General features: G+C 35.9%; 2 protein-coding genes and 1 long non-coding RNA gene across 3 annotated transcripts; all 3 read right to left on the bottom strand.

The window, feature by feature from the left end:
- Positions 1 to 148: 148 nt before the first annotated feature.
- LOC133030574 (uncharacterized) lies at positions 149 to 1,759 on the bottom strand. Its single transcript, XM_061103364.1, has 4 exons — positions 1,427 to 1,759; positions 1,250 to 1,342; positions 1,062 to 1,166; positions 149 to 358 (listed from the first exon to the last, which is right to left on the bottom strand). The coding sequence occupies exons 1-4, from the start codon at positions 1,757 to 1,759 to the stop codon at positions 149 to 151; spliced, it is 741 nt and encodes a 246-aa protein (XP_060959347.1).
- Positions 1,760 to 11,061: 9,302 nt separating this feature from the next.
- LOC115700662 (scarecrow-like protein 23) lies at positions 11,062 to 13,395 on the bottom strand. Its single transcript, XM_030628281.2, has one exon. The coding sequence runs from the start codon at positions 12,888 to 12,890 to the stop codon at positions 11,526 to 11,528; it is 1,365 nt and encodes a 454-aa protein (XP_030484141.1). The 5' UTR covers positions 12,891 to 13,395; the 3' UTR covers positions 11,062 to 11,525.
- Positions 13,396 to 20,154: 6,759 nt separating this feature from the next.
- Positions 20,155 to 22,021, bottom strand: LOC133030282 (uncharacterized). Its single transcript, XR_009684129.1, has 3 exons — positions 21,621 to 22,021; positions 20,858 to 20,935; positions 20,155 to 20,382 (listed from the first exon to the last, which is right to left on the bottom strand). It is a non-coding gene; the product is annotated as an uncharacterized LOC133030282 (long non-coding RNA).
- Between the last annotated feature and the right edge of the window lie 1,180 nt (positions 22,022 to 23,201).

Here is a 23,201-nt window from a genome sequence, read left to right as displayed (position 1 = left end):
AGTTGTAAAACATAATCCAAAAAATCCAACAAACAATACTACTCCCCCTTTTTGTCTACAAGGAGCCAAAGATAACAAAAAAAGCATGGACAAAGTCATAAGTTCAAGCATACATTAATAAAAAGCAAGAGATAAAAGATTGAACCACTTATTCATCATCATTGGGTCGGAAATATTTCATGATGCTATCCATCTTCCTAAGAAGCAAGGCCTGACTTGTCTCCATTCTTCCCAACCGCAAACTGAATTCTGCCATTTCTGTAGGAGCAGAAGTTGAAGCAGATGCAGCAGCAAGATCATTTGTAATACCAGGGGAAGCAAACCGAGCCTTTCTCTGAGCAACTTTTCCTTGAGGAGGCTTCTCAGGAATTTTGAAAGTGGTTCCAACAGCAGGCAGCTCAATTGATTCATTCTCAAGAATCAATTCCTCTTGATCAAATAGAATCTTATAGATTAAATGAGGAAATATAAGATTGAGCCTAGGTTTCTTGCCCTTTCTAAGAGAAACAATTTGCTCCCAAATCATGCCAGCCAAATCAATTTTAGCACCAATTGAAACTTTATACAAAAAGAAAGCAAGTTCATTTGAAACATTTACCGGATTGGAGCAAGGAAACCAATTGGATAGGGCAAACCACATGAGTACAACATGTTGATAGGTGAGTTGAGACATATGCATGGTGTCGGAGAGTTCCACATCATTATCACCACTGAGATAACCGAACACCTTTTGACGATCAAACTCCACATCAGTTGGCTCAATTCCCATAGGCAGATTGAGAGCTTCAGCCACATCCTTCACAGTAAAGGAATACCAGTGTCCTCTGACAAATACTTTACCAAACATAAAAGAGTCCTCATCGAGAAACTCATCAGTGATGTTAGCATAAAATTCCTTCACGATTCTATCCACATAGATTAAAATTTTTCTCCACAGTAAAATTCCTATTCTCATAGAATTTCATATCTCTAACATGATCATTATAACAAATATAATGAGAGTGGGGCTTGAAGTTATCAAGAGAAATACCAGAGGGCCTCTTTCTTTTCTGTGGAAGAACAGGACTTGAAGAGACAATGGGCCTTTTTCCTTTATCCTTCTTTGGAACTGCAGCAGGGACAGGAACAGGTTTTGTAGTGACATGATCAGCTTCAGGTTCTTCACTCTCGGATGCAGAATCATCAACAACAGGTTGATCTTTGGGCACAAATTCTTCACTTGAATCGGACAAGCCCTCTGATTCATGACCTCCTCAGTTTCTTCTTCAGGTTCAGAATCCGAGGATGAGACGGAAGGGGGATTCTCCTTGAGATTTTTGGCCTTTGAAGATGAAGACACCACCTATTTCCCTTTGGATACAATTTTAGGTTGAACCACTTCGGGCTTTTGAGGAGTGGAAACCTTGGACCTTGTTTGAGAGCTCACCGTGGGCAACGTCACCATAGCTTTGTCGACATTAGGAGCACCATTCGAAGAAGAAGACTTCGAGAATGTGTGATCGGATGAATGGGATTCATCATGATCACCAAACCCAGGTGTTGAAAAAGCAATTGGAGAAGCAACGACTGGTGGAGAGGCGAGATTGATCACTGATTTTCGAGCCTGGGTCTTCGATTTTCTGGCAGATTTCGTCGGAGCAGAGGACGAACCAAGAGCTCCGGTCGCTGGTGCAGGCGGCGCAGGAGGGGTGATCGGAGATGCAGAGGCAGAGCCACGAGAGGGCTTCTTGGACGGTTGGGCATTCTTAGTTTTGGCCATATCTCTTTGAAACCCTAGAACACAAACACTTTCACACTTTGAAAAAAAATTAGACCTTTGAGATAAAAAATAGAAAGATAAGAGAGAGTGGTGATCGTGGGTGAGTGGGTAGTTGCGAATATATACACATGATTTTACTTACCCAAAATCAGAAAAAATTGAAAAAGGAAAGTAATTTCCTTACCTTAGATACACGTGTGAAGAGGAAAAAGGAAACCAACAAAGGTTTTTCAAAAAATGATCAATGTTTCCCTAATTAGAAAAAGGAAACCAAATATCCCCACAAAATCTAATTATTAAAAAACCCAACCAAAATCGAAATTGCCACCAAAAAGGAAACCAAAATAATTAATTATTGAAGGACAAGTTTCCTAAAAACACCAAAATAAGGCCAAATGTCCAAAAATAAAGGAAACACAATATAAAGAATACAATTAAAACATATTTCCACACATGAAAAAATAAAAGAAAAAATATTAACAAAGAATCGAAAAAATATGCCCCCCTTTTTCTTTAATTTTTTCAAAAAATGCCCCCCAAAATAATTTTGCAAATAAAGAACAAGAGAGCACATAGAGACACATAAAGCACCAATCAACACTTAAGAGCAAAAAAAATAGTGCCTAAGAAAATAATGAAACATAACAAGATAAATAACAAGAAAGTTTTAAGAAAGCTCAATTGACAAAATTGGTCACAATTTTTTTTTTTTATATTTTTTTTTATTTAAAAGACAGAAGAATAAAATAACCTTGATATTTTTGTAACTAAAATTCACAATGTCCGCTTGTCTTTGTCCCTGATGAAAAAATCAAACTCATAAGAATAGTCAGAAATTATTTTATCAAGCTAATGAAGTAGTAGAATGAGGTCATACCGATTACACAGGAAAAATTGACTCAGTCACCAAGAATATTAAAGCAAATCAAACAGTATGTAACAGCTTTATAACACCATTTTCGAGGATAGAAAATTTTTTTTACCACAAACTGTGTCAAGCATAAGTGTGTGAAAGTGTAAGTAGGGAACATTGCCCAATTTGTCAACAAGACTTTTTCTGATAAATTGTAACCATAGGAGACGTTGTCACACTACCTCGATGGTAGCCCTTTTCAATGGTAGCGTATCTTCTGCATAACTCCCAATTACATAGTTCCAACTTACTCAGAGATGGCTTTCACACATTGAGATAGGTAGCTTTATTCATCCAATGGAGCTTGAACACACAGTTTTTAAACATCATTATTCGAAAATGGTAGCTTACATAACACTGTTTGATGAACCCGAATATTCCTGTGAGGAGTGAACAATTTTCCTGACAAACATGTATGACACCATAACATTACAACATTAGCAATAAAATAATGACTGTAATTCTTATAAGGTTGAGATTTTCTTCTAGGACAAGGACAAGGACAAGGACAAGACATTATGAACTCTAAGATAACTCAAATATCAAGGATTAAGAAAAAATAAAAACATTAAACAGTACAAACTCCTAAGGATTTCCTTAGAGAAATAAAACGGACCGAGTCAAGAGCTTTAGTAAAAATATCTGCAATTTGTTTGCTAGTTTCAACATATTCTAAGACAAGAATTTTATTTTCCACAAGCTCTCTAATAAAGTGATGACGAATGTCTATGTGCTTTGTGCGAGAGTGTTGAACAGGATTCTTAGAAATGTTTATATCACTAGTATTATCACAAAAGATGGTTAAAGTTTTCAAATCAAACCCATAATCTGCCATCATTTGTTTCATCCATAACAATTGGGTACAACAACTACCCGCAACAATATACTCAGCCTCAGCTGTGGACAGAGAGATTGAGTTTTGCTTCTTGCTGTGCCATGAAATAAGATTGTTTCCAAGATAGAAACATCCACCACTAGTACTTTTTCTATCATCTGCATTACCTGCCCAATCAGCATGCAAACAAGGTTAGAGTTAGTGTCTTTAGAAAACTAAATCCCAAAATTAATAGTGCTATTTACATAGCGAATAATTCTTTTCACAGCAGAAAGATGGGATCCCATGGGATTTGCCTGATATCGTGCACAAACACCAACACTATAACAAATGTCAGGACGACTAGCAGTAAGATAAAGCAAACTACCTATCATACTTCGATACAAAGTTTGATCTACCTTTACTCCTTGTTCATCTTTGCTTAATTTCAAAGTTGTGCTCATGGGAGTGTTGGTATGTTTGGCTTTCTCAAGACCAAACTTTTTTACCAAGTTCTTTGCATACTTGCTTTGAGTGACAAAAGTTCCCTCATCTGATTGCTTCACTTGAAGACCGAGAAAATAAGTGAGTTCACCTACCATGCTCATTTCAAACTCCTTTTGCATTTGGGAAACAAAAACCTGCACTTCAGAGTTAGAAGTAGAGCCAAACACAATATCATCAACATATATTTGAGCAACAATTACATCAGAATTAATGTTTTTGATGAAAAGTATTTTATCAACATTTCCTCTCTTGTAATCACGAGAAAGCAAAAATTTAGTTATATGCTCATACCAAGCACGTGGTGCTTGTTTTAGACCATACAAAGCTTTGTCTAACTTATAGACATGGTTAGGAAAATGAGGATCCTCAAACCCTTTAGGTTGTTCAACATACACCTCTTCTTTTAACAGCCCATTCAAAAAAGCGGATTTGACATCCATTTGATACAATTTAATACCAAGAATGCAAGCTGTGGAAAGAAGTAACCTGATCGATTCCAGTCTAGCTACTGGGGCAAATGTTTCATCAAAGTCAATACCCTCAACTTGAGTGTATCCTTGGGCAACCAACCTTGCCTTGTTCCGAATGATAGTGCCAAACTCATCACTCTTATTTTTGAAGATCCACTTGGTTCCAATGATGTTCACGAACGGTGGTCTTGGAATCATTTTCCAGACTTTGTTTCGAACAAACTGATGTAGCTCATCCTGCATAGCAAGAAACCAATCTTCATCCATTAGTGCTTCTTTTACAGATTTTGGTTCTAAAGAAGAAATAAAACATAAGAATTGAATTATATTAGCATATTTTCTTCTTGTAACCATGCTCTCATCCAAGTTTCCAAGGATGAGATCTGAAGGATGATTCTTTTTAACCCTGGAGGATGGTTCCCTCTGTATTGGATCAGTGATTGAATTTGAAGAATGCTCGGATTCTTTTGTTGTTGGGATTTCTGTAGCAACAGATTCCTGCACTGTAGCCTCGACAACTGCTTCTGTAGCTTCGTCAGGTTCCTTTTCCTCAGCAGCAGGCTTTTCAAGCAGGTCTTCAATCTGTTCTTCTATAGAAAACTTAGACAAATATTTTAGGTCATCAACAACAGTATTAGCAGATTCCATAACAGTTTGGGTTCTCATGTTATACACACGATATGCCCTACTATTTGTGGAATATCCTAAGAAAACACCTTCATCACTTTTAGCATCAAATTTACCAATGTAATCACGATCTCTTAAAATATAACAAACACATCCAAACACATGAAAGTGACTTACATTTGGTTTCTTACCTTTCCAGATTTCATATGGTGTTTTGTGAGTACCTGGACGTAAGAATACTTTGTTGATGGTATAGCAAGCAGTGTTAATAGCTTTCGCCCAAAGACCCCTCGTAAGCTTCTTGCTATTCAACATTACTCTAGCCATTTCTGTTAGAGTACGATTCTTTCATTCAACCACTCCATTTTGTTCAGGAGTTTTAGGAGCAGAAAATTCATGAGAAATACCGTTAGCTTTACAAAATTCATCATATATGGTATTTTCAAATTCTTTTCCATGATCATTCCTAATCCTAACAATTTTACCAATGTTACAATCTTTTTCAACTCTTAATTTCAAACACAAAGATTGGAAAGCTTCAAAAGTATCAGTTTTTTCTCTCAAAAAATCCACCCATGAAAATCGAGAAAAATCATCAACACATACAAAAATATACCTCTTACCATTCAAGCTTTCTACCTGGATTGGGCCCATTAAATCCATGTGCAAGAGTTCGAGAACTCTAGAAGTATTCACATCTGGGACACTCTTGTGAGAAATTTTCAGTTGCTTACCTAACTGACATGGTCCACATTTTCCCAACGACTCCTTACCTAATTTAGATAATCCTCGAACAATCCCTGAAACAGACAATTTTTTCATATTTTTAAAATGAATATGACCAAATTTTTCATGCCATAGATCAGTAACATTTTCAATGACAGAATGACATGTAGCATACGTAGTGAGAGTATAACAATTATCACTAGATCTCAGCCCTTGTAAGACAATTTCATCAAGAATATTATATACATAGCAATGATTGCTATCAAAGCTCACAGTATAACCCTGATCACAAATCTGACTAATGCTAAGAAGATTAGCTTTTAGTCCTTCAACCAACATGACATTCTTTAGTTTAGGAAGCCCTTCGAACTTGAGAGTTTCCATTCCTATGACTTTTCCAGTAAGACCATTACCAAATGTAACTTCTCCACAGTGCATTGGTCTTATGTTCACAAGATATTCTTTTTCACCTGTCATGTGTCTAGAACAACCACTATCAAAGTACCACATGTTAGAAGCAATAGTTTTAAAACAAGTAGAACCTACCAAGCATTTGTTTTTGACAACCCATTTTTGTTTTTGTAAAACATGTTTATTTCCAAGATAATTAGATTTAAACATGTTTTGCATGGTTATGCACTTAGGTTGAATGTGACCTTTTATTCCACAAAAATGGCAAATAGGGATGAAACGTCTTCCAATCCCTTTGAAATTATCAAACTTACCGCGCTGCTTCTTTTCTGTAACAGCAGAGTGCTTTGCTGTAGAGACGGAAACCTGCGAGGTAGAAACAGCTCTTCTAGAAACAAAACTATTAGATTTAACAAAAGTGGTATTAGAATTAGGTTGATTAGAAACATAACCCAGACCCGCATGATTAGTTTGGCCAGATTTTTGAATTTTTTAAAAAATAGTGGAACCTGGATTTAGCATTTTAACATTCTTTTTAATGTTATCAAGTTCCTTGGTTAAAGAAATAATCTTAGACTCTTTTAAAGACAGTAGAGATTCACAACATTTAAGTTTATCTTCCAACTCATTAATGTTGTTACACAAGACTTTATTATCTTTAACCAGGGAGCGATTTTCAGCACATGTTTCCAACCACTTACCAAACATTACCTTGTTGGATTCAGCCATCGAATTCTCATCAATTTCTGACTCATCTGATTCGGATCTAGATTCTTCCTTGTTGTCATCGATCAGGATAATATTCATGCAAATGGTCTTTTCTTTTTCCTGCAAATTTCTTGACAAAACACTTGTTAGGACAACCTTTTCTTTTTCATCCTCACTACTCTCGAAATCATCACTCCAAGTGACATTTAATCCCTTTTTATTTTTCTTTAAGGTATTGGCACATTCAGATTGAGTGTGACCAAAACCTTCACATTCTTTGCATTTAATACCTTTTTTATTGCTAGATGAAAAAGGTTTAGAGGGAATATTACCAGAAATGTTACCTTTTGGGCTCTTTGAAAAGTTCTTTTTATTTCCAACAGATTTCATGAATTTTTGGAAATTTTTTGCCAACAGAACCATTTCATCGTCATTTTCATCATCAGAAATAATATTTTCAGAAGCATTAAAGGCAATACCTTTACTTTTCTCATTCGAGAGACTTTGCTTACTCTTTTTCTTGATCTGTTGATTCAACTCAAAAGTCCATAAAGACCCCATGAGTTCCTCAACCTTCATTTTGCCAAAGTCTTTTGCCTCTTCCATTCCAAGCAATTTTGTGTCAAACCTGTTAGGAAGCACTCGAACAATTTTCCTAACCAAGATAGATTCATCTAATTTTTCTCCCAAGGCAAAAAACTCATTAGAAATATTAGATAATCTTTCATAAAAATTATTTAAAGTTTCAGTTTCTGACATTCTCAATTCATCAAATCTAGTTTGCAACATGGTAAATCGTGATCTTTTTACATCAGCAGTACCTTCAAATTGAATTTGAAGGATTTCCCATGCTTCCTTTGCAGATTCACAAGATGATATTAAATAAAGCCTTCCCCAACACCATTAAAAATAGCATGTAAAGCCTTATTATTACAACCAAATAATTTTTCATCTTCAGTGGTCCAACTGAGTTCAAATTTTACCTTAGTATTACCTTTTTCATCATTTTCAGTAGGTTGAGACCAGCCTGTAAGTATAGCTCTCCATGCCTTCTCATCTTGCGATTTGATGAATGCTCTCATCCTGACCTTTCAATAAGGATAATTCGACTCATTCAACAGAGGTGGTCGAGAGATAGAGCTTCCTTCTGCAAACAAAGACATCTCACACAAAACAAGTTAAACAGAATAACCTCAAGATCTCACTAAGAATTTAGTGACTTGCTCTGATACCAATTGAAATTCCGTATTTTAATATTCCAAGTTTAATTATTTAATTAAGTGATTAATTAAATGCGGAATAATGAAACTGGTACTGAAAACAGTTTTTCCGTAGTTACAGAATACAACTCTGTAACTCCAGAGAAGCCCAGAAAAACAAACAGTACATAAAAGTAAAAACACACAAAATTTTTTTACGTGGTTTCAACAATCCTTTCAGATTGTTACTAGTCCACGAGGCCACGCCTAGAGATAAGACTCATTAGATCGGTATCAAAAATACAAAGTAATTGACTTATGCATAAATAGACTCCCTCTTATTGTATGCCGCAAGCTTGATGTATTCCACCTACTAACCCAATCTTGATAAAACTCCAAGAGCTCGAACTCCCTTCGATCACCTTGAAGAGTGCTTGAATCCTCCCGATTCAAGGCTTAAAGGCTATCTCCCGAAAGCCTATACAACCGTCTTCCGAAGGTTGTGTGCTTGTATCATCCCGATGCAAGACTTCAAAAACAATCTCCTGAAAGCTTGTAAAACCCTTCTCCCGAAGGTGTGCATGTATCCTCCCGATGCAAGACTTCAAAAGCAATCTCCTGAAAGCTTGTAAATACCTTTCCCCGATGTTCTTCTTCGTTGTAGACTTGAATACAGACTCAAGACAATACAAACAACAAATAAACAGAGTAAGAGTCGAACAACTCTTCTCTACATAACAAAGACACTCTTTCCTTAAGATATGAAAGTGAATAAAAGAGCACATAAACCTAGCTGCTATAAGACGTATTTATAATGAATATACATGTTATTGACAGCTTACATTCGGTCTGAACAAGACCTCAGCCCACTAGAAACTTCCCTAAAATAATTCTTCAATCAGTCCAGGAATTTCCGTTTCTGTACCTACAGAATCGTGGGCAGTAACTACAACTTTCCTTTTATAGAAAAGGAAAGTTTAGCTCTGGTTTTCTCTTCAAGAAATCTGATCTGAGAAAATGGAAAACTCAACACAAGATCAGATTATACAGCTGGTTAGATAAAAACGAAATGGGTAACCAAACTTACCATTTTTACCTTTTTTTTTCTAAAAATAGGAAAGCTAGACAACTTTCCTTCCAAGTTTGAATACACAAAATATGAAACCATATTAAACACATACCAGTCGAAATATAGAATAAATAACAAAATATTTTTGTCAATTAAATATGCCAAAAATAGAATTAACATCTCATTTCAGGAGGAAGTGAGCACATATATTTGGGAGAAGATTTTTCTAAATCTCATTTCGGGAGGAAGTGAGCACATATCTTTGAGAGAGGATTTTTCTAAGACTCACTTCGGGAGGAAGTGAGCACACATCAATGGCTAAAGGGATTTCACTAGTTGGTGTGTTTCAGAAATTAGATTAACAAGTTAAATTATAAAAAGTTGCGACAAGCTTTAGAGGAATTCAAACTTTATTTAAGTCAATTGCATTTGTAATTTTTGATACTTCACTAATTAATTTTATTCTTTGGGCTTACCCAGTAAACTAACAATATTCGAAAGAATACCGATACTATCTATAGTTCTCTAATTTTTTACATTCCGTTTGCTGATTTTATTAATTGTTATTGTAGAAATAATTTTGTTTTTTTTTTTTTGAAAAACAAGGACTTACAAGCTTTGATTTATTGATCGATGTCCAGAAGTAAATATATACCGAATCTATAAAACTAACTTTACAAAAGAAATATAATTCAACATGCATCATTGATTACGTTCAAGATATCTGCAATTAACGGAAACACTCTGCGGCAGGGCCAGTTGCAGCAGATTCCGATCAATCCAGCAGCCAAGCTAAACCAATCCCTCCTTCTCCATAAATATATTCTATTTTATTCTACTCTAATATAATTCACTACGTACTCTTACTGCAAAAGCGCAGTACTGGTCGGAACACTTGGCATTAGATATCTTTTCTTTGATTTTCTAATCAACATATTTGGAACTATATACATATGCCTCCAACTGCACTCCAACATTAACCTACTTCTCTTATCTCAAAAAAACCACCTCAACTCAACTCTAGTCTTTTTTTATTATTTGTTTTCTTGTCTTTGCAGATTATTATTGCTTAGTACAACTCTAGTTTTAACTCCAAAACTCATCCCCCCGACGGCCCTACCGTAATTACATTACACCTATATAATTTAACCGTTAATATATAGTGCCGAAAACGATCTAAAAAAGAAAAAGAGTGATAACAAAAAAAATCCTGTTTTGGTTTGCTAATTCAGTAGTAACGATTTATTTTATTTTTACTTTTTTGATAAAAAATATTGTAGTAAACTTTGTAAATTTTCTTTGCTAAGTCAGCAATGATTGCTTTTTCTTTTGTTGTTTTGTAAATTTTCCATAATGCGTGTCAATTATTGGCTATTGTGTCAAGATTGTGACATTTTGGACTAATGCAATTCTGCCGTGTTACGACATATAACAAGTATTATCTTATTTATTTTCCTTGATTTATACTCTCCCTTTGTAAAATATGCTAATTCTACTGAATTTATATTTATATTATACGCAAGCATTAAAGTCAAATAAATAAATATTATCATTATTGAAAAGGTCGGTGGAATTTCAAGTTGTAAATTACAATTTCTGTGGAGCAAGTTTGACAACAAGAGATATTAATTAACCAAGGTCAGGTGCTATCTCCAACTGTGTGAGTAACTTTTATTTATTTATATAACAAAAAAAAAAAATGTCTCAACACAGCTGATATTAAAACAGAAATGATCAATATGCATGTTCCATAATTTCTAACGAATCAAACAATGGCGTCCATTAACAAAAGAATAGAACCTATATACCTAAGATCCACCATGAACGTACGTATTAACTCCAAAAAAACAAGAGGATATTTCTCCAACCTCCTTTCTTCTTACTTTTCTTTTAAAAAATAAATGAAAAAAAAGTAACTACATGTGTTCACCTTGAAAGAATTATACAATACCAATGTTAGAACCTTTCTTTTTTTTTTCCCTGTCTAAACATTCAAAATCCCCTATTGGAGAAGATTAAAAGGGAGGTTACCATAAGGAACGAGACAATTCCTCAAATAGTAACAAAAGGGCAACAAAGCCAAGATGAGATCATCCATAATATTGTTCTTAAAAACCATCCATCATCATCATCATGATCACCAGCATCGTATGCATAAATCAACGGCCCTGATCCATATTAATTGCATCTCACCAAATCCGATAAACAATCTCAATCATATCCACCAAGAAAATTGATACGATCGATTAGTTGTTACTATCGAAGAAATCAACTATATATATATATTTGATCTAAAAAAATGATAAAAAATAAAAAAGTATTTCAATCGGACGGCTGCCACGCTGACGCAGTCAACAGAGACAAATCCTTCCAACCCAATTTCAAGCACCCACTTTCTTCTACCAATGTGTATCCTTTCCAAGGGTACATCCCAAGCAACAAGCTAGCCTGGGCGGCCGGGTTACCGCCAAGCGAAATGGGTTTAAACCCGACCCGTTTAAGCTCCTCACCCCACCTATCCACCTTAACCTCGCCAGTCCTCTTCGGCCCACCCACGGCCACGATGTTCCTAATCTCACATCCAAACAACTGCTGCTCCACCATATGTCTCTCTAGGCTGTCCGCACCCGATACGTCTCCTAACGCATCGAACAACGCGCTGTAGTAATGCAAGGCCTCCACGAACCTGCCTAAGAAGCTTCCGCCATGGCTGAGGTCCTGTTCCACTATGGTGATTAGTTTCGGTCTCAGCAAACTCAGCAGTCTCAACGTGCCTAAATCGCTCCCTGTGATGTCGTACAGGCAGTGGTGCATCCAGTGGACGACCGTGGCCTCGTTCGGCCTCACGTCCAGTTGGCTCGGGTCGGTGATGCTTCCGATTTTCCCTTCTAGCGGGTGGAATTCGAAAGGGAGACCGAGTGAGCTTGCAAAATCGGCGAGTCTCCTCCCGGTCGACTCGAGTAACTCGGTGGAGGATCCGAACCCGGTGATTCTCATGGACCTGATCTTCCTCGACCGGGAAGCTAGGATGTGGAACAATCCTGGCCATTGGAGGCCTTGCATTATATCCAAATCGATGACGTGGACGCGATCCACGCCGTCCAGTGCCTGGAAGATCGCCTGGTTCGCCGTGAAGTGGGAGAATTTCACCAAGGGGCTGATAGAGTTGTAAGACTGCAAAGCATTGAAGATCCGATGGGACTGAGTTAGGTTTATGGTTTTGGTAGTAAGCGGTGAGTATCTTCCCAAGTAGGAGCTGATCACACGCGCTTGAAGAGCGTGTGCGAAGTAAGCTCCCACGCGCTCAGGCGACGTTCCGAAAGGGGAGGATAGCTCAGCAATCTCCGGGAGTAGGTCACCGGCGTTGTTGAGGTTATCCATAGCTACGCTCTCGGCGCATTGAAGGAGAAGCCCGAGGAGTCTCAGACCGCTTGACTCGCCTTCGACAACGAGTTCCTCCTCTTGATCGTTGACCGCCTTGTCACCGGATATAGTGGCGTCGTCGGAGAAATTTCTGGCTGAGTTAGCTGGCCTTTTGGTGGAAGGGTCTTCGGAGACAGTTTCGCCGGGTGCTGAAAGTTCACGTTCGACACGCTTGGTCTTCATGGACGAGGAGGAATTAGAAGGGTCGGAGTTTGGATTCGAAGTACTGTGTAATGGAGATTGAGTGACTAAGCTCTGAAGCATGATCAAAAATCAGACGTAGGATAGAGAAAGAGAGGGAGAGAATCAATAGTGGTAGGAAAGTTTTGGTGAGAAATGGACAAAACAAAGTGATCAAGAGAAGAAAGAAACAGGCAAAGGCTGTAGAGAGTTGCAGAAGCTTTTTGTCAGAGAGAGAGAGAGAGAGAAAGAAAGAGGGGTGTTTGGGAAGAGAGAAAATTGAGGGGGAGAAAATTGAGAGAAAGTGACAGAAAGTTTGGTAACTTTTTAGTAGTCGTTTTGTTGGATCAGAAAAACGATAATATGATAATGATATTGAGATGAGTTACTAAAAATAATAATAACAAGTTAATTGATTACTTATTATTAATAATTAAAGTGTGTGTGTGTTTTGTTTGGGTTGTGTCGTTTTGTTCGTTTTATTATGTGTGGGTTAAGGGGTTAAGACAAAAGTCAAGATAAAGGGTGTTAGATTTAATTAGTCTATTCATAGATTATGATTAATCTTTTGATTAATTAACTAAAGTTTTTCGCTAATGGCATCATTTATCTAATTTTTTGTATTTTTCGGATAAAAAAAATTAAAATATATAACTATCATGATGAATAATATATATTTTTTACCCACGACATATTTTCACTTAATTTTCTTACGCAAAAATGTGAACAAAAATATGCCAATTCTTTTTTCACACTTCCCAAATTACTTCCAAAACAACTCACTCCTTTTTCTCTTCACTCAAATCACTCTATTCAATTTGGAATCACATAATCTCATCACACTCTACCCAACCCCACCACCAGTCTTGACAGTGCCACCTCGAAACCCTCTCTTTCTCAGTTTCGCACACTCTCCCTCTCTCTTTAATTCCCTCTATAGTTTTCTTTTATATATCCTTCTCTCTCTTGTTTTTTTTAGGGAAGGATTCTCTTAAGAGAAGAGAAGATTTTTGAGGTTACAAAGGTCATTTCCAATTTAGATAGAAGCTTCATCTAATCCCAAAGTTAATTTTGCTAATTTGTGGGCAAAAGTATTAGTAGAGCACTTGACATACGTGATAGTGACGTTGAGAAAATGAGATAAAGCAGCCTGAAGAGATCTCCGAACAGAGAAATGTCTTCCTTGGAGGCCACAAGAGCATCGATGATGGTCTTGTAGTTAGTTTCAACCTAGTGAATGGGAAAGTTATCTTCGGTGCACCAATGAAGCAAAAAAAAGGAGAGACATTGCTTCAAGGATGGCCGCATCTCCGCCAACTGTGTGAGGAGAAGCAACAACGCTACCACTTTGCCATCGCTATTGCAAATGACCCCACCTAAACCAGCTGAAGGATGATTCTTCGAGATAGCTGCATCAGTATTCAACTTGAGAAGGCCTTGTGGAGGAGGTGTCCAGCTAGTAGCAACAGGAGGTCTCGATCCAAGAATGGGTGCATTGTGCTCCGCAACTGAAATTCTATAGTCAGCCAAAAAGTTTCCCGCTATATCTAGGATAGCATGAGTTTGATCCGACGAGTGATATCTAATTTCCTTGTTCCTGTTGTGCCAAACAAACCAAGCAGCACAAAGAAAGAATTCTATTTCTTCTTTGCTTAAATTAGTAAAAATAGTGTAAATAATATTATGAAAAGAGAAAAAAATTTGAAGAAAATATGTAAGGGTAAAAAATTGTACCTTTCCACATTCTTCGAACTCTCTTGCAAAAGAACAGGGCATGAGAAACAGATTCAACGTCTTGACCACAACGGGAACACAAGGTAAGTTGGATAATCTTCTTATAGGTCAGATTCTTGTTTGTCGATAAAGTTGAATTAGAAGCTCTATAGGAAAAATGTTTAATCTTTGAGGGGAGATTAAGGTGCCAAAGGCGTTTCCACCAGGGGAATAAAGGAGGAGGAAAGGTGGTTGAGAAACTTAAATGGTATCCCAATTTAACCAAGTAAGTTCTAGATTTTGTGAGTATCCAAATAAGGTTATCTTTGATAGGGTGGGGGAAGGGGAATGGTTAGAATGTCTTGGACTATGTGAGGAGAGTAATACTGGTTGAGACAGTTAGTATCCCACATCATGTTATTTGAGATGAAAGAGGTCACAAGATTGGGGACAGGGTTATTTGAGATATCTTAGCCATGGCCAAGCCAGGGATCCAATAATTGTGAATGGGAGAAGTGTTTCACCATTGCCAATTTCTGAGATGAGACCTTTTTGCAGTAATTCTTTTCCCCAAAAAATACTATGCCAAACAAAAGAAGGGGAATGGCCAAGGGAGCAGTTCAAGAAAGATGAGTTTGGGTGGTATTTGATTGCTAAGATTCTAGCCACGATGGAGTTTGGACGTTTAAGGATTTACCAAGTTTGCTTAGCAAGAAGAGCTTGGTTGAAGTGAATTAAAGACCGAAAACCAAGACCTCCATCTCTTTTTGACTTGCACAACTTTTGAGTCCAACAAGAAGAGTTAGGGAATGCACGATCACTCCCGATTCCACGTGCATTATTCTTGTGGTACCAAAGTCTCAAACCTTCCTCGTCTTCTCCATAAGAAAATCTAGGGTTTTTTTTACAATCGATTACACAGATCAATCACACACACGATATCTAAAAGCAACCAAACACACTCATCAAGAACACATCCAGACACATTCAAAATAGATATTAGAGTTGGTGATGAAAAGAAACAAACACAAATAAGAGAGAATATGAACACCACGATATGATTTCAGAGTTCACCCCAAATCAGTGGGCTACGTCTTCGTTAAGCTACCTTAGAGTGTTTCATTTTCACTATGAACATATAGGTAATTACAATGTTTCCTTTTAGATTTCAAACCAAGATCTTTGGTTGATAATCTATTGATTTTCTCTCTGTTTTTGTTTATTTTCTCTCGACTTACTCTCTTTCTTTTTCTTTCTTTAATTTGTTTACAACTGAGCTCAAAAGAGCTATTTCTCACCTCTCTCTCTCTCTCTCTCTCTCTCTCTCTCTCTCTCTCTCACACACACACACACACACACACAAGAATAATGCTTCAGGTATCCTTCTTCTCTTAGTAGTATGTATTTGATAGCTTTAAAGGCGATGTCTAAATTTGGACTAACAACTTGGTCTGAAGTCAGACTGAGTAGAATTTCTTTTTTTGTTTTTTGTAGGAGTTTGTTGTAACTAAAAGTTTGTTGCGAGTTTTGGTATGTATTTAAGTATTAGTCCAAGGGCGTGATTGTAATGTGTTGTTATGTAAATAACTAAGCTTATAAGGAAATTTACTTAACAAATTCTACCTAAATTTCCTTATAAGCGATGAGAATTATTTTCACTTAAAGGATTTTCGCTTGATGACCACTAGGGTCAACTTCTTTTGTCAATCCCTAGCAAGTTCATGCAATGCTTGAACTTGGCTAGAGTTATCACTTTAGTTCCCATGTTTGTAGGATTATGTTCAGTGGGAATCTTTTTCGCTGTGACCTCTCCCTGAGTCTCTTTGTCTCTGATAAAGTGGTATTTGATCTCAACATGGTTGGTTCTATCATGGAAGATAGGATTTTCCTAGAGATTTAGCTATTTGAGTAGATTATAGGAGTATTCTTAAGAAAATTGAATTCCTTTAAAACAACCTTTATCCAAAATTCTTCCTTAATAGCTTCTGTTACAGAGATATACTACGCCTCAGTGGTTGACATGACAACTACTAGTTACAGTTGGACCTACCAACTTATGCAGCTAGCTCCAATTAGAAAATATTAAGTTAAAGTAGATCTTCTAGTGTCCTTGTCACTAGCATTGTCCTTCTGCAAAAATTGGATTTTGTGACTACTTGAACACTAAACCAATCTCAGTAGTCCCTATTAGATATCTGAAAATCCAATTCATATAGCTAGCCAGTGTAGTTTTCTAGAGTTAGCCATGTACTTACTTAGTACACTTATAACATAGGCAATCACAGGTATGTTTCTTAAATTAAGTACATTATGGACCCAACAACATTAGAATAGGGTACTTGGCTCATCTCCTCCCTTTCTTTCTCTATTTTAGGGCATTCATCTCTAGAGATCTTGTATTGACTAGTAATTGGCTTACTGGTCTTCTTGGCAATAGTCATCTAAAACTTCTTAATTACTTTTTATATGTAATCTTCCTGGCATATCTTTAGGATTCCTTTACCTCTATCTCTTACAATAGTTATCCCTAAGATTTTAGTAGCAAGACCCAGATCCTTCATCTTAAATTCAGAACTAAACTTTCAAATTAACCTTAGATCTTTTCTTATTTATTATCAACATGTTATCTACATATATCAGTAAGTAGATGACATCTTCGATACCATTCCCATGAATATACAGACAAGTGTCATAGTAGCTCTTAGCAAATCCCTTCTTAGTGATAAAAGCATCAAATATTTTATTCCATTGTTTGGGAGATTGTTTAAGTCCATACAAGGACTTAACTAACTTTTAGACCATGTCCTTTTTCCTTTTCTACATGACCCTTATGTTGTTCCATGTAGATATCTTCCTCTAGTTCACCATGTAGAAAAGTTGTAGTCACATCTATTTGATCAATTTTCATGTCAAATGGATTTACTAGGCAAGCATTAATCTAATGGTTTTATATTTGACTACAGGGGAAAAAATCTCTGTATAGTCAACACCTATGTCTGTGTAAATTCCTTAGCTACTAATCTAGCTTTATACATCACTGGTTCGTTCAGGTTAGTAGAATCTGCAGCTTCTAACTCCAAAACACAAATTAATATACAAAAGGAAAGCAATGGTATTTTCATAAACATTTCACGCGTCCATGAAGAATGGTAAAAATAAAAACACTTGAGTCCAACAAGACTCGATCCATCCCAATAATATTACCAAAATAAACTCCAATTCTTTGTTTAAACAACTTAGATCAAATTGAGACCAAAGTCTCGAACCTTCCTCGTCTTCTCCACAAGAAAACTTAGGGTTTCTTTCATAATCGAGTACACAGATCAATCACACACACACAATATTAGAAATCAACCAAACACACTCATCAAGAACACATGCAGACACATTCAAAAGAGAGATTAGAGTTAGGGATAAAGAGAAACAAACAGAATTAAGAGAGAATCTAAACACCACGATATGATCTCGGAGTTAACCCCAAATCAATGGGCTACGTCTCCATCAAGCTACCTCAGAGTGCTTATTTTTCCCTATGAACTACAAGTAATTACAATGTTTTCTTTTAGATTTCTAACCACAATGTTCGGTTAATAATTTGTTGACTTTTCTCTCTATTTTTCTTTTCTTTTCTCTTGACTAAGTCTCTTTTACTTTCTTTGATCTGGTTACAACTGAGCTCAAAAGAGCTACTTCTCTCACTACTCTCTCTCTACATCAATGGCTCTCACAAAAATAATGTTTCAGGTATCCTTCTTCTCTTAGCAGTAGGTATTTTATAGCTCTAGGGGCGATGTTTGAATTTAGACTAATAACTTGGTCTAAATTCAGACTGAGCAAAAAAAAATTGTTTTTGTAGGAGTCTTTTGTAACTGAAAGTTTGTTGCAAGTCTTGGTCTATATTTGAGTATTAGTCTAAGGGCATAATTTTAATTTGTTGTTATGTAAATAACTGAGCTTATAATTAAATTACTTAACAATTTATTTATCGCATTTTATTTTAAATGTAAAACTTTGATATTTGCAGAAATTAGATTTTACTTAATAATACTTGATAACCAACTTGTTAGGGGCTTAAAAATTACGATTTTTATGATAAAATATATTTTTGCTCGATATAATACTCCATAATATTCAAATATAATTCTTTGAAGAGCCTTCATTTTTCATTCAAGTGTCCATTTGGGATGGTATTTATTTATTTTTACCTTATATTGAGATGTACATGTTTAAGATGTGTATATACCCATTTAAAAAATATATAGCTTACAACTATGATTGAAAATAAAGTGTTATTTTGAATTTTAACGTGTTTTTAAAATATAAATTTTTCAAATGTACATATGCACATTTTTACTGGTGTAGCCAATCCAATCTTTGTTATTTTTATATTAGGGAGGGAGATCGAGAAGTATAAAACTACGAAACTATATCTATGACCATAAGTTAGATTGATATTTTAGTGGGGGTGATTTTTTTTTATTTTTTTACCCAAAGTATTAGTGAAAAATATAATTTTTTAAAAAAATATATAAATTTTAGGGGGGATAAAAATAAAAAAAAAAAATATGGGGGAATAAAAACGAAAAATATTAATTTTATAGGGATACAAAATATAATATGTGGGAAAAATAAAAAATATATATTTTATGAAGAAAGACATCATATTTTTTTTTTATAATATATCACTAAAATCTCTTTTTTTATTTATTTTATATAAATTTTTACATTGCACTATACATTAGTTGTTCTATTTTTTCCTTTACCATTGTAATATTATTGTTTTTAATATATTATATTCTTTAAACTACCAAGTGTGCCATTAAAAAGCTCTGTGGCAGTTGTTTCTTTTTAACTATTTTTTAATTTTTTTCTTTTGTTTTTTATGGTTTTTTTTTTTTTTTTTTCAATTTTCGTTCTGGATTTTTTTAATTTTGTGAGTTATTCCTTTCCTTCCCCTGTTATGATCTTTCGAACACATCCCTATCTGATTTTCCTTGCTACTTATTTTTCCTCACATCTGCTCTAATGGATAATATTTTTTTTCATCCACTAGGCCTAGTATATCACTTACTGATCTTTAAAAAGAGGTTCTTGAACTATTGACCACTATTAGTACGAGAGTTACTGAACATGATGATAATACTCTTTTCGCCAGAGTTTTATCTTTCAAAAAATATTAATCGAAAGACTTTTCAAATTAAAATGATTGGTCACTGGAAAGGGTGTTACCCTGTTACTATCACTGATCATCACTCTGGCCTGTTCATGGTTTCTTTTGGGTGTCTAAGAGATAAGAAGATGGCACTCATATTATAGCCATGGAACTTTCAAAACCACCACATCGTCATATGCTCTCCATCTACTCTGCGAAACGTCACAGTTGATTCCTTACACCATTCTCCGTTCTGGGTCCAACTTCATCACTTACCATTTCTTAGCAAGTCGGAAGCTATATCTATTTGGGTTGGTAATATTGTTGGGACATTCTTAGAAGTTGATGAAGATTTCTTGAATCAAGGATGTAACACCCTAAATAATTAAGCATGCTACTCAAAAATACTTATGAAACCCTAATCCCCTAATCGGGATTACTAATTAAAATAGCGCAGAATTTAAACTTTTATATTAAACAAACTGAAAATAAACTTGTAATATATTTAACTTTTCAAAATAGTTGGGATCCCAAAAATATTTACAAACTTATTACAAGTTCTTTCTTACTAGCCGACCTAAGCGGCAAAACCGAATACAAAAGTCAACACTGTTAGACCCATAACCCGCTTGGTCTGAAGTGGCGTGAACATGTACATTCTTCGTCCTGCTCCTGAAACTCATGGTTGATCAGTCACTGACTTACCCTTTCCTGCACAGTAGAGCACCCGTGAGCCAAGCCCAACAAGACAGTATAAATCATAACAAATATAATATGCTCATTCACATATGTCTGTATAGCACAGACCTGATCATTATTTCATCATGCCCATTTATGTCTACGTGGCGTAGACCTATGTGTTGCGCTCACACATCTAATTAAATCTACATGACGTAGACCCACGTGTTACTCTCACACGTCTAAATACATTAAGGCCTTAGAAGTGGTTCATCTCAGTTATGTGTACCGAGTCCAACCTGATTATGCCTTGAGCGCATAATCCATAAATTTCATTTCAATTAACATGGCATGGCATTTATACACATATTTCACTAGGGTAATAACCCTAGGCTAACAAACCGTTCCTATTAGGGTAATAACCCTAATCCCGGTTACCATAACTCACATATATCATATTCAACATAAGCGCCACTGCGCATACTCTACGTGCAAACTACTGTCTTACCTGTTGTCCAGCTATAGAAGGAGATTCCAAATCCCTGGGTGCTCCTGATCAGGTGTCGGTAATCCTAGTCACACAAATCTGGGATAATTCATACTTAGGGTTAACCCCTGACTTTTAACTCAATAAAATTCAAGCATGGCATTTACAATACAGATAATCACATAGAGCTCGAAAAGAGCTTTCCAACGGTATAAAGAACGTCCCAAACGGAGTCCCGAGTCAAAAGTTATGGCCAAAACAAAATCAGGAAAAAGATGGCTCTCTGCTGCATTTTATGGCCGCGGCAACCATAGATCTGGCCGCGGCCACTGGGTTCGAAAAACCCAGAAAACCAGATTTTAAGGTCTAAACATGCCCACTTTACCATATAATCGAACCTCAACCAAAACAGGGAGTAAAACACAATTTCATGCTTAAATTCATCACAGAATATGCATCCCAAACATAAGATTAACAACCCTCAAGTCAAGCTCAACACTTGAGCAAAATTCAACCTAGAATTCAAGTCCATAACCATGAACATCAAAACCCCAAAACACAAACTCAAGAACAACACTAAAATCAGAGCTGCAAACTCAACCAATAACTCACATTCCATGCTCAATAAACATATATCACAACTAAATTATGCTTTACACACTCTATTCACCAAGATCAACATCAAAATCAAGAACATGCAATTCACAACATCACAACCATTTTCATGCTCTTCTAACAACAAAAATCAGCAAACTTTAATTAGAAATAAAGCTGAGAAAACTACCTTAAACTCAATCCAAAAGCAAGCTCAAAATTCCACAATTGCAAAGCTTTGATTCCACACCAACTTCAAGCAATTCTCCAAACAAATTTTGGAAAATCAAGAGGGTTTGGAAGAGAGAAAGAGGGTCGGATGAGAGAGAGAATAACACCAGAAAATTCATTTTATTTTCCTTATAATCATTCTTTTATTAAACATAAATTAAGGGTCTAAAAGACCATTTTGCCCCTAGGGCCAAATAACATTCACTTAGGCATGCAAGGGCAAAAAAATAACATTTACACACCAATTCAAACCCAATTAAATTTCAAATTTCTCATTATCAAATAAAATGGCAATTAATTCAATCTAATTTTCATTTCGGGCCCGAACCCGGTTCGGCCCGAAATACCCGGTTGTAACTATACCGCGCCAACCTGTCAGAACACACCTGAAAAGACAACACAGGCATACTATATAATAATATAGTTCTGTTAAGCACATAATTAAATTAATTTCATCAATTTACCCTTCTCGGGTCATAATTACCAAAATACCCCTGGCTCACCATCGGGGTCTTAACATGTTAAATTTCATATAATTTCACATATATTGAACTATATAATAATATAATTCCTCAATTAACTCATAATTATCTAGTTAGGGTTTTGGTAATCCTTTTCTTAATCCCGGGTATTACAAAGGATATGGACCTTTCCTACGTTTCCAAGCTACCATTGATGTTTCTAAACCTCTGCTTAGAGGAAAGATGGCTAAGATTTGTGATTTTAGGGAGGAATTCTGGGTGGAATTTTGTTATGAGCGGCTCCCTGAATTTGGTTTTAAATGTGGTATCATAGGCCACCTTTTGAAAATTGCCTTGTTTTCCTTAATTAACTTTACAATGGGATAGAACCATCTCTTTCTTATGGACCTTAAATGATAGGCTCCCCCTACCATCTTCAGGTTATGATCGTTACAGAATTGACTTTGGGAAGGGTAATGTTTGGCCTCTTATGACCTGATTGGCAAAAAAATCTTTCACTGCTGCTGTCCCACACCTTGCTGATAGGTCGTCTCCTCATCCTTTTCCTTTAACTGCATTTGAATCTTCCTCTTCTCCGAACAACAACTTGCTTGGCCATCATTCCATCAACAATAGGTCCTATCCACAATCACATGCTTCATTTGATGACACTAATCAAGAAGTTTTTTGAAATGCCTTTTCCTTCCTACTTACCTTTATCTATTCCTACTGTAACCTCAAGGATATCATCTATTTCCATTTCTACTTATCCTCCATCAACCAATACAGGCAGCACTAGTTCACATTTATATAATGCTTTCAATTCTCTGCCCCAGCCAACTGTTACTGAGGCTACAACTGTCTTAACTTTTTCTCTTCATATGGCCAATCAAATCAATTTTCAAAGAAGTAACTTGGACGTCCATGACCCTACTGCTATGAATAATCTCAAAGAGAATATGTATCCTAATAAAGTTCGTAAGAGGCATGTTAAAATTGAATCCTTTCGAAGTGCTCTTAACCAATGTCGTTTCAACAACTCTGGTCATTTAAATCCCTCAATATCAACTAACTCTTCG

This window comes from Cannabis sativa, chromosome 8 (genome assembly GCF_029168945.1).
Source record: "Cannabis sativa cultivar Pink pepper isolate KNU-18-1 chromosome 8, ASM2916894v1, whole genome shotgun sequence".
Classification (NCBI taxonomy): domain Eukaryota; kingdom Viridiplantae; phylum Streptophyta; class Magnoliopsida; order Rosales; family Cannabaceae; genus Cannabis; species Cannabis sativa.
This window is presented reverse-complemented; position numbering and strand designations above follow the sequence as displayed.